The sequence below is a fragment of the Saccoglossus kowalevskii genome, chromosome 15, assembly GCF_978046115.1.
Source record: "Saccoglossus kowalevskii chromosome 15, keSacKowa6.1, whole genome shotgun sequence".
Classification (NCBI taxonomy): Eukaryota; Metazoa; Hemichordata; class Enteropneusta; family Harrimaniidae; genus Saccoglossus; species Saccoglossus kowalevskii.
Window position 1 is genome coordinate 23,988,173 of NC_140655.1, and position 14,963 is coordinate 24,003,135.

At 34.1% G+C, this 14,963-nt stretch overlaps 2 protein-coding genes across 3 annotated transcripts in view; both read left to right on the forward strand.

Moving 5' to 3' along the window:
• Window positions 1-11,716, forward strand: part of LOC100370244 (D-glucuronyl C5-epimerase B-like) — a 95,217-nt gene extending 83,501 nt beyond the window's left edge. For both annotated transcript variants that reach the window (XM_006813268.3, XM_085490593.1), the window contains 3 exons: window positions 707-1,242; window positions 7,735-7,968; window positions 8,539-11,716. In XM_006813268.3, coding sequence (XP_006813331.1) covers window positions 735-1,242; window positions 7,735-7,968; window positions 8,539-9,566 — 1,770 coding nt within the window. In that variant the 5' untranslated portion in view covers window positions 707-734 and the 3' untranslated portion in view covers window positions 9,567-11,716. The remainder of the gene's footprint in view (window positions 1-706; window positions 1,243-7,734; window positions 7,969-8,538) is intronic.
• A 1,378-nt stretch (window positions 11,717-13,094) lies between these two features.
• On the forward strand, window positions 13,095-14,435 carry LOC100370094 (N-acetyllactosaminide beta-1,6-N-acetylglucosaminyl-transferase-like). The gene has a single exon (XM_002732164.1). The coding sequence runs from the start codon at window positions 13,095-13,097 to the stop codon at window positions 14,433-14,435; it is 1,341 nt and encodes a 446-aa protein (XP_002732210.1).
• The last annotated feature ends 528 nt before the right edge of the window (window positions 14,436-14,963 follow it).

The window sequence follows — 14,963 nt, forward strand, 5'->3', positions numbered from 1 at the left end:
TTTGACGTATGAGGAGATGAGATGAAGCTAAGTAATTTGTGTACTATGTTATGGCTACGGATACACTTAAATATCACCACTATGCACTCACAAGTAGATTACATCTTTTCAATGCTGTAAGTTCATGGGGAAATTTGTTCCCAAAGTCTTTTTTTTTTTTCCATTTCATTTGTGTTGTTTTTCAACTTGCTCATAGTATACCATGATTGTTGTTGTTGTCGTCGTCATTGTTAACACTTTGTTGTGGCCTGATTACTCAAGTTTTTATCTCAATATTATCAATTAATGTATAATTTTGGTGCAGTTCATGATTGGTGTGGCTATTAAGAGTAGTTTGTAATTGAAGAATGTAACAAGATGTCTGTCTCTGAGAGGAAAAATGAAACCAACAGTATAATTGGATGCAATTTGATACTGATAAGATCAACTTAGGCATAGATCTGTTTCATCTTAGTTTAAAATTCAAATAAAGTAAAGAAACATATACTGAGAACATGAATAGATAGCAAGCACTCCTGTTTTTACTTTTAATTTTTATATTAAAATGAAAAGGAGTTTAATCTGATGCCTGAAAAGTAAAGCCGAAAGTGTAGATATGGTAACAAAAGTCATAAAGGGCAATTTATAAGTCTCAGTAATACGTGGATTTATGACATTGTCATATAAAATTTAAGCTTATGATTATTTCTCTATATTTTTTTTTCAGAGTTATCCCGATGTGAAGACTGAGTGAAATGCGTGTATTCAGTTACAGAGCTAACTTCAAGCACCTATCAGTGGCATCGTTGTTGTTTGCACTTGTAATACTTGTTTTATATTCCAAATGTAACAATGAAAGGCCACAATCCATGGATAGTTTCCCGCTTATTAGCCATGACCATGACCCTGGAGGGCGTCGGCTAGAAGACAGCGGTGGTGGACATGAACTCTCGCTAAATAACCAAAATGGTGGGAGTATTTTACGCTACCAACCGATTGAGTGTGTAATCAATAGTGACTATACCATCGAAGGACGCAGGGAAGGTGCTGAAGTGTTTTTGCCGTTTTCTTTTATCGAGAAATATTTTGAAGTTTATGGGAAAATTGCTGAGTATGATGGATATGAACGATTTGAATGGCAGCATAGCTATTCTAAAATCTATTATCCAAAAGAACAGTATAAACCAGATGGTATCTTTATGTCATTTGATCATTACAACGTTGAACTGAGAGACAGAGTCAAGTGTATAAGCGGAATAGAAGGTAAGAAATAAAAAACAATTATTGGTAGATATATCTCATAATCTCTTATCCCACACACACACAAAAAAAAATTTTTAGAAGTGCAAAACATTCTGTTTTTAGTGTACATGTATTACTGGCTAATTGGACCAGAGCAAAATTTTACCCTTGACACTTGCTTCAGCTGCAGTGTAGTATTTATCCTAGTGGGTTCATCACTGCAAATCCTATGGAATCTAGCTTAGAGGATTGATCACTGCAAGTTATATAGGATCTAGCCTAGAGTGCGAATCACTGCAAGTTCTATAGGATCTAGCCTAGAGGATTGATCTCTGCAAGTCCTATGGGATCTAGGGTTGATCACTGCATGTTCTATAGGATCTAGCTTAGAGCATTGATCTCTGCAAGTTCTATGGGATCTAGCCTAGAGTACAGTTCACTTCAAGTTCTATAGGATCTAGCCTAGAGGATTGATTTCGGTAATTCCTATGGGATCTAGCCTAGATTGATCACTGCAAGTCCTATGGGATCTAGCCTAGAGGATTGATCATTCCAAGTCCTATGGGATCTAGCTTAGAGGATTGATCACTGCAAGTCCTATGGGATCTAGCCTAGAGAATTAATCACTGCAAGTCCTAAATAGAATAGAATTATTAAATTTGTTAGTTCTGGTGGCTGTGACTGTGTGGCATATATTAAAAATTTATCTTTTCATTAAATAAATGGGCCATTGCCTAGAAATGCATAAAATGTTACCTGTACCTCAACAAATTGAGGGCTAATCTGCACTGGCTCGGAAGGTTGTAAATGATTAGCTAGTTTGAATTTGCATAACAATACTGACAATGAACGTGCATTCAACGCCACAAGTTTTTTTGTTTTTTTAGCCAATCAGAATTCATCTTCCGAGCCAGTGCAGATCAGCCGCAAATTGAGATAAATTTTTCAATTTTTTTTTTAATGACACTAGGCGAATATCCAGGGCCATTACAAGTATAGTTCACCATTTTTCTTGACTAATATGTTGATATTTTATCACTGGAGAGCAAATTTTGATGTAGATTTTTGTTAACTCAATTGATGGTGTGTCGCGATTGAAATTTTTTTTCAGTCCGCAAGCGATTTTCTTGGAAAAATCTAGTAACTTAAATTTTTTTTTAGGTTCAAATACAAGGCTTGATAAATGTGAAATAAATCGTTATGCAAACATAATTACAAAAAACAAAATACCTTCTTAGTGTCTAATTCATGCGTATCATTTATGAAAAAAAATTGTGGTTATTTGGTTCAGAAAAAAAAAAAAAATTTGTTGTACCTTGGTTCGTGATGAGAATGTAAGACTGGAGGCTTATCCTAGATCCACATGTTCTCTTCAATCTGCTTACTACATTTATATCTCATAGCATCATTTTATCAAAATTAATAGTACACATTTACATTCTGTGCTGGTCACTATGGTGACAAATGATGGAGTATAAAATGGTTGCTTAGATACACAAGATAAAGATGAGGCAAAGATTAAGAGATTATTTTCACCGCACACCTGCCATGCAATGATTTGACCTTTTTTTTCAAAACATGAGAAGAATACATCTTCAAGAGACTGATGAGTTGCAATGTTTGACTTAGAGACAGTGTTAGACAAGAGTCTTTTCTATTTTGTAGAGCATATCGTCTGATGTAAATTCATCAGTAATAGCTAATAATTCTATGGGGTCTAGTTACAAGACATGAGCAAGTACCATGGAGCTGAATTCTTTGATATTTTCCCAATATATACTGAAAATGATAATACTGTAATATACATGTAATTAGATAGCTTGCAAACCTCCAGTTGCTTTTATCTGATATTGAATGTTAAAATCCCTAAGTATATTAATTTCACAGAGTTTAATGGAATCTGAAACCATTTCAATTGATCCATTGCTTGGGCCATGCAATATTGGAAACTTCACAACTATGTAAATTTACGGTTGTTAATGCACACTTTTGGTCGTTACCATGACAAACTGAAGGAATATAGCGTACTGCTCTATGAGGAGCATTTCTCTGATAGAAGTTTAAATAAACCAAAAATGACATTTGTTGTATATTGAATCGTATATTAAAGTTTTACTTATTTCCACCAAAGAAATAAACATTCTGTAATTTACATAAGCGCATAGTAGACCAAATATGGTAAATGTACATTGCACTTCATATTGAATTTAAGTAAACACACACATACTGTATGTGTATGATATATGGTCACATACAATGTATAAGTACACACACTGTATGTTAAAATCAACCTCTGTACAATATATGGTCACAGCTGATAATTTCAAAAGTGCCATTCAAATTAATGATACTGTTCGCTTTCCACTTATTCTAAACCATTCACTGTGTCCAACAGTAATTCACACACTTTACACTAGATGACTAGTTCCTCTGCTTAGGTATGCAAAACACATATAAACACCTGGATGTTTATCTGAAACCTAGCGTATTTGCTCTTGATTATTAAAAAACCACATGCAAAACAGACCTTGCATTTATGGTTCACCAGATTTTCAAAGATAGATACAATATTCCTACAATTACATAAAAACTAATGGATATTTAAAAATATTTGAATGAGATTTTTATAATAATGTAATCAAGAGCTGAAAATTAAGTGTGATTTCAATTTTAAGTGGCAAGCCCTTATATATAAATGCACTCTTGATTACCCTGTATGTGTTGTTTGTTTGTAATTTCTTATTGTGAATACATTGGAAAATGCAGTGATAAATGTGCATTGACGCAATTAACATTCCCTGAATTTGATTAAATACCGTTATTTGGATGTGTCATGGCACTTGCTGTTGCCATGGCAATATCTATATAAGAACTGTCAATAAAGTCATAGAATACTTAGTTCAGTATTTGTAAGTAAAGTGTGACGTTAGACAGCATAACAAATCCATATCACCGGAGTATGACCTAGCACGTGTTGTTAGTAATTTTTACTGCAAGGAGCTTCTGGGTGTGATAACTCTGGAATATGATAAACTTTAACCATGTAGGCTTTTTTTCAGAATTATTGCTCAATCGTTCAGAAAAAAATTCTTTTTGAACATGTGTCAGCATACAGCTTACGTTGATAGTTCACTGGTGATAAAACATAATAGCCTGAAAAAAATTTGCATATGAAGCGTGTTTTAGGTGATATATTGTTACTCGGTATTAGATCAGTAATTGTCTGTCGTTATTTAACACTTTGTGTGTGTGATATTAAAAAACAAATTAATGATTGTTGCCAGAGTAGCAGCAATCTCATGAATATTCATGACTCCTGATGTCAAACTAAGGGGAAATATTATGGGATTTGTAAATCAATATATTCACAGTGTGAGATTGATATTGCTGTCTCTAATGGCTGCCCTCTATGTAGTACTGCCTCACACCTGTTACAAGGACTGTATATTTAATATAACAAGTACATATTACTTCACTAATTGTGAATTTGTTGCATTTTCAATAAATATTTATTTTGCCACATTTGTGACATGTGTTTTGTTAATGATTGAAATTTGATTTAATATAATGGGTCTCTGACAGACTGAGGTGCCATGTGTGGATGACACACAATAAACTTTTAAGAGAGGTAGTAAATGTGAAATATGCACACTGTGTTCTTTTAACTTAAGTCTTGAATAAAATGCTGGTAGGAAATGTGTGATTTATGTGTGGGGTGCATACCAATAGAGGGGTCAGAATGCAACAGAATCGTTAGATATTCTAGTCTCATAGCGATGGTGACTGCTCTATAAAGAAAAGGAAACATTTTTTTCCTGTGTTTTTTTTCAAGAAAATGTGATGGAATCTTGTAACTTGTGCCCACAAAGTGAATAAAAGCTTCTTTTTTATTTTTCGTCACACTGACAGTAAATTCAAGTCCGTCCATGTCAATTGTATTTAATTTGACATGCATGCTATGGTGGTCGCTCTCTGAATGTCTAAACAGTTGATTCTAAGTATTATATAAGTTCTATTTCTTAGCAAGACTGCTTTCAAATATTGTGATGTTAACTGCATTACAGCGAAAGGCAGAAATCCTGTTGTACCTTAGTTTTATGAACATATTTAACAGATTAAAGATAGTAAAAATCTATTCACATATTTACTTTAAGTAGAGATACAGACATTATTAAGAATTTACCTAAATATATGTAAAACAGATAGGCTCTCAAAATAATATTATTTATTTATTTATATATGTCGATATTTATTAACTATCAAACTATAAAACCGTTCATAAAATATCACTTTTTGTAATGTAAATTATTTACAAGAAAACAATAAAGTTATTATTATAACAAATTGAAAAAAATACCGTTCATCGGCTTTCATTCAAATTCAAATATTTAATATTGATTGGCTCAAAAGCTCAACATTTTTAATGGCCCTAATAGAAAGTTTGACTGCCCAATGAAGCGCTTGCTGATTGGACAGTGCTGGATTAGTCAATTTGAAATCTAACAGCCATTTTGATTGATAAAAATAGATATTTATAAAACATTAATAACATCCCCAGTTTTCTGCTTTTTACTGTATTATATAAACAATTATATAAACATTAAACTCTGTTTGAACTACTGTGAAACATGTCTTTTTAGCTAGCATGTTATTTTAGCTAATTTAGCTAATCTGTAATTACACTACGGTAATTCAAGATGTCACTAATAATAAAATAAAGTATATTCTCGCAATGAGATTGTTGGTACTTCAGCTAAATTAAAATTCAGTTAATTCATGCATGGATTCAAATTCGCTAAAATGGTGTGTAGCTATTTAAACATGTTTTACAGTATATTACCATAATATTTCTGTATTAACAAAATAGTCACTGACCCTCCTCTCTTCAGTAACAAGATACAGCCTGTATATGTATGCTGTCCTGATTGCAGGAATGTCGAGATAATTGTTATGAATTCAAAAAAATACCAATAGGATTATCGCATAAACACATGAGCAAGCAAGTTATGTAACACTATGCACTCTTTAAAGAGGTTCGGAACAAACTGAAGATTAGATTTCATCTTCTTCATGCTTCATTATTGGTTCATGTCATCAGAATACCTTGAGCTGAAACAAGAAATCGGGTTCTAACGTCATGCAATTTTTTGAGAAACTGTCTGAAATGCCATGAACAATTTTGGAAAAATATCCATTTTCAACATCTCAAATTTTATACGATCTTGTTAAAAAACAAATTTCTTTATAGATTTATTTTAAAAAATTTGAATCAATTTTTATCGTCCTCTCATAATTGTAGCTGTACAAGCAAAGGTCTGGAAAAGTCTTGGAAATCATTTGGCTCTTGGTGCTATGGACCCTGTGAAATTACTGCCCAAATGCCCAGGATGGGTAACTTTCCAGTCTAAAAAACATCAACATCATATGTAGTCTGGTAAAAAATTGTCATTGTCCACTTTAATAAAAAATAAAATATTCCAATTTTACTAAATAATACTAAATAATGTTATTGGATAAAGTTGAACGCTAACCTCTTCTGATGGATGACGCTAAAATCACAAACAATGAACAATATATTTGAACACATTGCATGCTGGGAATGTTAGTAGGCATTGTGTTAAAAATTTTTTACTGGGGTGTTAAAATTTGGAAGTTATCTGCCCTGGGGTCTGGTACATTATTATGAGAAATTTCATGGTACATATTCATGTATTTGTCAGATAACCACGGTTCATGCCATTTACAATTATGTCGTTCAACATAAAATACATGATATGGTGCGGTAAACGTCACAACTATGTATGGAGAAAATGCAATCACGTGACTGCACCATTTTTATTACAAGCATGCATGTATACTGTAAAATACTTTATTTTACCTTGAATTAATTTTTGCTGAAAAGACTTTCGAGTGTTTTCAGTGGAATTTATTTTCACTGGTAATTGATGAGTTGAATGTAGAATATAGAAAAAAAAAGTATTTTCACTAGATTTTATTTTCACTCAATCATTCCTTCAGCAAAAATAAATTCCAAGTGAAAATAAAGTATTATACAGTATATAATTTCAGATTGGATCCCTTTTTGCGCTTAGACTAATGCCGACTGTATGTTTATTTCAAAATGGGGAATTAACTGCAAATGTGCAGCAATAGTTTCACTTAAACAGCCGTGTTTTTGTGTAATGTGCCACAAAGCTGAAACCATTACCACAACAGCCAAACCAGCATGAACATTAAATATATTTAAAAAAAAAATAACTTTTGCCTTATTGAAGCATTGAACCAGTGTTTATTTGCATAGATACGCAAATTTCAACAAACTGAAAAATAGTGCTGATGACATTTTATCAGAAATCGACATACATGTACTGGTTTGAAAAAGATGTAAACGAATAACATCACAGCACTCTATACTGTGTGTCTGGCTCAATGTTAGGAACACAGTCAATATGTGACGCCACCATTGCTTATTTGTTTTTGGACTTACTGTGTATATCTATGTTTAAATTACAGGTGTTCCTATCTCCACACAGTGGGGTCCTCAAGGGTACTTCTATCCAATTCAGATTGCTCAATTTGGACTGAGTCACTACAGTAAAAATTTAACAGAACAGGAGCCAAGAGTTATTGTGTATGAAAATGGTGAGAATACTGCCATGCCAGGATGGTTGCTAGGTAATACAAAAAGCCATGTTGAAAATGTATTAGATGAAGAAAAAGGAAGTCGAGTTATAGAATTTATTACAGGTAAGGGCATACATGTACATATACATAGGTCAAGGTGCAGCAAATCATAATTTTGAAAAATGAATCTGTGGCCAACTAACTTCAACCACTTTAAAAATGGAAGTCTTATGTTTATTTCATGGGAGATTTCAGAATTAGTGTGTTTTCTATAGAATTTATGTAAGCTGCATGTACATGTACCAAATTAATCAATGGTTTCATTGCTATACATGTCTCCCTCTAGAGTTCACTATGATTTTTTAAGTAGAAACACAACTCAAGAGGGCGACATTTTTGTTTTTCACTTTTCTGGAGAGCATTCACTTTTCACATACTGGAATTAATTTTCGCTATATGAATGATTCAGTGAAAAAAAAAATTCAGCGAGTATACTTTTTTTCCCTATATTCTACATTCAACTCGTCAAAATACAGTGAAAATAAATTCCATATAAAAAAACACCAAAAAAGTATTTTCAGCGAAAATTAATTCCAGCTAAAATAAAGTATTTCACAGTACATGCTCCAAACTACAGTTGAAATTCACTATTTTTTTATCGATAAGTAAAATCTACTTTTTATTCTCACACAGATACAGGAAGTCCTTCGGTAACTTTGAATTTGAAAAATTCAGAAGATTTTGAGCTGTCCTTTGATTTTAAATGTTTTGATAACTGCACAATATTGGTTATCTTGGACACTAGTGATAAAGACAAGTATTTTCATATTCATTACACGACAAGCAGAGAAGCGATCAGTCGTAGAGGAACGCATATTTATTATGGGCTGGGCAGCTGCAGATCATGGAGAACGTTTACCAGAGATTTGCTAAACGATTTGAGAAAGGGTGTTGGGCAAACAAATGGCAAGTCGGTGAAGAAAGCCAAAGTGAGTCTACGAAGCATCGTGAAGCTGTCTGTACAAGGATTTGGCCGAATTGACAATGTTAAGCTTTCAACCACGGCACACATGGCTCATTTTTATGACGCAGCTAATTGGCTGTTGAATAACCAGGACAAGAAAGGAGGTTGGCCCATTTGGATCACACGTATTTTAATTGATGAGATGGGTGAACTGCCTCCAGGGTGGTACTCGGCAATGGCGCAGGGCCATGCCATGTCTGTACTTGTACGTGCATATCGTAAATCTGGAAAACCAGAATACCTCAAAGCAGCATTAAAAGCAACGTATCCTTTTAATAAACTTTCATCTCAAGGTGGAGTTAAAGCAGTATTTTTAGATAAGTACCCTTGGTATGAGGAATATCCCACCAATCCAAGTTCGTTTGTTTTAAACGGTTTTATCTACAGCCTGATTGGTCTATATGATCTGATGATGACTGCATCAGATGAAGACAGAGTAGAAGCCGAACGATTGTACCGCGAAGGATTGACATCGTTAAAAGCATTACTGCCACTCTACGACACTGGCTCAGGGACTGTTTATGATCTGCGGCATATCACAACAGGTGTCGCGCCTAAGCTTGCTAGATGGGACTACCATACCACACATATCAGCCAGCTGCAATTGTTAAGCAGTATAGAAAAAAACTCTTTATTTCAAAACACTCTTGAAAGATGGATCGAGTACATGAAAGGCAAGAGAGCCAAGCATAATTAAAAAAATTACATTCATTTATGTTTTCTAGGTGTAGCGCTCTCTAGTGGTTGGGCATGGAGAAACTTTTGTTTTTATGGGTTCATTGCTATATTCGTTTTCAGTGGTGTATATTTCATGGTTATTTTATGCTATTCAGTACAAAGTCACATTTTTGGTGCAAAACATGTAGATATTGTAAAAGTTATTTTTGTTTGTTTGCTTCTACACTTCTGACAACATATCTCTATTTAACTCATCACATGATGAATGTGGTTACGACATCAGTAGGCAAGGTGTTAAGACAACATAGAGGTGAGTTGACTATTATAATCGAATCGATTGAATGAAAAATGAAACAAATTTTTTCTCTGTAGTGAGCGTAATTAATGATCTATTTTGACCTTTCACTTTTCACAAAATATGCCTGCGTCATTTTTCCAATATTTTTTTTTTTTTATTTTGACCAAGACATTGTAGACCTTGTGAAGTTTGGTTCAAAAATTCATACATTGAATATAAAAATGTTGTCTCAAAAGTTCAGTGAGAAAAATGACGGCATTCAAAGAGTTAATAAAAGACAGTCACCTCTAAATAGTTTCACCTCTTTTAACGAATGTTTCTGTTAAAATGAAGTATATATATAACAAAGGACATAACACAACCAAAGTTTTTGCCCTCTATGTTAATTTCTTTGTTTCGTTGAAGTTTTGTCATTAATGGAGAAGTCTAGTATGAATCTGTTGTACAGCGATGCAAATCTGCACTGTGTTTGTCGAAGGGAATTCACCTCTTATAGGGTTTATCAGCTATTATATGTTTCTATTTAATATTGGTGTTGGTGATTTTGAGTCTTTTATGTATTTTTTGGTTCCACGCTATGAACCCTTGTTATATTTGTGTGGGTAGGAATATTGTACTATTAATTATATTCTGAGATAAACATATTCTTCAGTTCTTCTTAAATTTGGTGCATTTAAATTAGATTTATGAAATATAATAATTTATAATATTAATAATGCTGATAAAATGTGGACAAACATTGGTGGTGGAATTCAAACTAGAACACAGTCATCAACACGTCTGATCTACTCCAAACAATCATGTTATTCCAAGTAAATCACAACATGCAAAAACACACTTAATTACAAATAAAATTATGTGCAAGTGTAAAAATAACATACATGGCCTCATATGGGTTATACATCCTATGGAAATGCATATAAATATCCATATGGGAACATGCATTAGCAAATATGAATATTCATATAGCAACATACATTAGCATAAATGAATATTCATATAGAAACATGTATTGACATATATGAATATTCATATATCAACATGTGTTTGAACGTATGAATATTTATATGGTAACATGCATATCATTAACAAATTAATATTCATATGGCAATACGTGTTAGTGTATATGAATATTCATATGGCAATGTACATTAACATAAATGAATATTCATATAGCAATGTGCATTAGCATATATGAATATTCATATACAGTCGCATATATTATTGTATATGAATATTCATGAGTTGCAACATACTTATGGTTTAGTGAAATAACCTCTTTTGACTCATATTGAGTTGATTTTAAAAATATGTAAATGATGTATTTCCTGTTCTTTTTATTTATTTTAAGTCTTTGTGGATCCAACCAGTATGTAACAAATGGTAATTTTATAGACGTCCCTATTGAAACAAAATGTTTTCCCCCTATCAGTGGCATGCTGCATGTACCCATGGTGATAATCAAAGCTCAGTTTAAGTTATTGTGTTTTAGCAATATTACTGGCATCCACCATATTGTTGAAATAAGTCCTTTCTGCGTCTTACTAAAGTCTGAAAGTTGCTTAGATATACTCAATAGAGGGCGCTCTTGCAGTTGGTTTCCGTGTTATGGTTTGACATCAAACAGTCCCTCACTATCCCTGTACGTTTTCATACATTATGCTTTTGAAGTCGTCTGTGGTACTGTACTTTAATGGACAACAGCAACAACCATTTTTTTCAGTTTTAACTTAATGACATGTAATATGTATATTTTAGCAAAACAATACTGGCCAGGAAAACTGACCAGATTCAGACAATCTTTGCTGTCTGTAATATGGTTCTTGTAAACTACCTGAAAAATAAAGTTATTTTACTTAGATAACAACAAATGAATTGTTTATGATTATTTATTCTCAATCTAAAATATGGCTTCAGATTGTAAATATAACAGGTATACTTCAGCGTTTACTGCAGATGGTAGAGGGCGCTGTTTATCATGTTGTTTAGTGACAGATTTGAGATGTGAAAGTTCCACAATAAATTGATGCTGCTCCACACCAGTAACTGTGTATATCTGTCACATGTGCATGCATATTGCAAACATTTGGGGGTATTTTGTAGTAGTATCCCTAGCAACCATGACCATAGCAACCAGTTCAACACATTTCCTCAACTTTTTAGCAAGTAAGAGACTAGAGATACGGGTACAGTAATTGTCCATTCATTTTCTGCTGATATACGCGATGAAACTATCATGAGATAATGTAACTTTGCATATTAACATTACCAGTGTTTAGTTATCACACGTGGGAGTACGTCAATGCACCGCAAAAGACTAATGATTATGGTCCAAGTCTTTGTAAGTTGTCATATTGTATAGTAATCCCTGAGGTTCACTTGACAAAATTATGTTTCAATAGATGGCGCCAACATCGTGGCCGTCTTTTTTCACTTGCAAGTTATTGAATGTACAACTTTTCTACAATGGCCGTTACAAATGACACAGGAAAGGTTTTATTAAAAATAAAAATCGAAGAAAAAAATCAATGTTTACAGCCATTGATGCTTTACTGTCATCGCGAGGATGGTCCAATTTGCAATGTTGCAACATTTCAGGTCAAAATACTCGTTTTGCCGGATGTGTTTGCATTTGACTAGTTTTCCGTCCTCTGTAATGATAATGGAATGTGCCAGGGTGTCGTCAAATTGGATATGGTTACATACATTGTTGCAATATGTTGTTATAGCTTGATTCATTGATAAACAATACGTATAGCAATGTTGTTAGCAAAACATCGATGTAAATTGCAACATTGCCCAGCGGATTATTCTCGCGGTCGTGGCAGTAATCGACGCATTGTTCAATGCTTTCACTAATAAACTTACTGGTATCGTTGCTGAACTGATATGAAACATATCATATGCATATGAAACTCGTATCGCAGAAAATGGTGACACACACTGACTATTTATGCTGTAATAATTCTTTAAAAAACACGATATGTTGGGGTGACACATAACAAATCTAGTAATGTATGGATAAATGACCTAATGCATTGAGACGATCGAATCAATTCGCCTAGACATAGGTCACAATTAACAGCAGGGTAGTCAACACAATGATTACTTTTTAAGTTAGGGGGTATAATTACGTCACGTCACGTGATTAGAAATTTTAAATGAAATAAACCAGTATGTTGTCAATAAGTACTATGCTGCAGTCAGCAATGAACCGCCTATGATTGAATATTGGTGAAAAACGTCAAGATGTCCTCGATCGAGTTTCAGAAAGCAACGAAATATCGGAACGACCTCAAACTATTGTGTATCGTTGTGTTACTGGTGACTGGCGTACAATTCTGGTATATTAAAGACACGATACAAACCTGGACACCGGGGAAACTCATCAATGATTATGCATTTAGGGATGCTGACAACGCAATTTTGCTTTTACAAGATAAGCGGCGCAAGGCCGGAGTACAGTTAACATGTTCGAACACAACTCCGTTGAACAGATCAAGAATCAACGCCATACTTACTAGTAAGAGAAATGAACTATATTCCAAATACCATTGGATTCCTGACTTGAACTATTTGGAAATTACCAAGGAGTGTGCGAGTTTCAGAGAAAATGAGGGGTTTTACAGCAAACCACTGTCAAAGATGGAAGCGAGCTTCCCTATTGCGTACAGTATTTTAATGTACAAGTCTGTGCAGCAAGTTACTCAGTTGATGAGAATGATTTACATGCCACAAAACGTCTACTGTATCCATGTCGATGCCAAGTCGCCGTGGGAGACGCACAAAGCGATGAAGAGCGTAGCCCGTTGCTTTGACAACGTTTTTCTCGCATCACAATTAGAAATGGTTACCCACTGCTCAATCAGTGTGTTGCAGGCAGAGATGAACTGTATGCGAGACTTAATTAATAGCGAGTACAAATGGAAGTATTTTATCAATCTCTGCGGTCAGGATTTCCCTCTCAAAACCAACTATGAAATCGTACAAGTGTTAAAAACGTTGAAGGGGAAAAACGACGTTCATTCTATAAGGAATAGTGACCCAAGTCGTCACCTGTACTCCCATACGATTAACAACAATATAATAAGCCCTATATACCCGTCAAAATTTAAAGAAGCCCCGCCGAGTAACATAACTGTATATAAAGGCGAGTTCCACGTTCTTCTCACCAGAGAGTTTGTTAATTTCACTCTTAATGATAAACTAGCGAAGGAGTTCTTCTCCTGGTTATCCGATACGAAATGCCCTGATGAACATTTCTTCTCATCTCTGAACCGTCTAGCAGGTGTTGCCGGTGGGTACCCAGGTGATACTAAAACAATTATATCGAGATCAAAACTTTGGGAGTCTAACTTTCGTAATACTGCGTGTCATGGCCGATCCGTTCGCTCAATATGTGTGTTCTCTCTCGGGGATCTCCCACGCCTTGTTCAGCAACCTCAGCTTTTCGTCAATAAGTTTGACAGACGATTTGATTCGCTGGTGATAGACTGCCAGGAAGAGTTGTTACGTCATCGTACTAAGCACCCAGTGCGGTTTGATCCCAGCTACTATAACAAATTACCACACGTTAAAGGTGCAACTTGATATCGATGATGGGTCGATCCGACAATCCAACTATAGGCGGCACAGAACGAAAGGGGGGAACGTTATATGAAAAACAAACATGCAAGAAACGTCCAAAGTTTCATATTCCATCTGTACGTACATCGATTGCTTCGATATTTGTCATGGTGACACTACTATCATCGGCTATTACCGTTTTCTCATTAGAATGAGGTTGTGTCAGCGTAAGTTGCATCTGGTAATTAAAAAGACGGAAGGTTGACATATATTTCCGTCTTTTGTGTACTTTTTTTCAATCGAGTAATAATAGTTAATGTTATAATAATATACATACATTTTTACAACACCGGCTATGATATCATACTTTACCCATAACCCATTGCTGGAGAATCAAGATGGTGGATTATATGATAATACTATGGAGGTATTACCTCCATGATGATACGAATGCAAAGTTGAATATCTAGAGAATGAACAGTGATTATTATTACTACCTTATATTAAAATATGTTTGGATATTTAGAGTAATAAAAAAATCTCTTTTTCGGT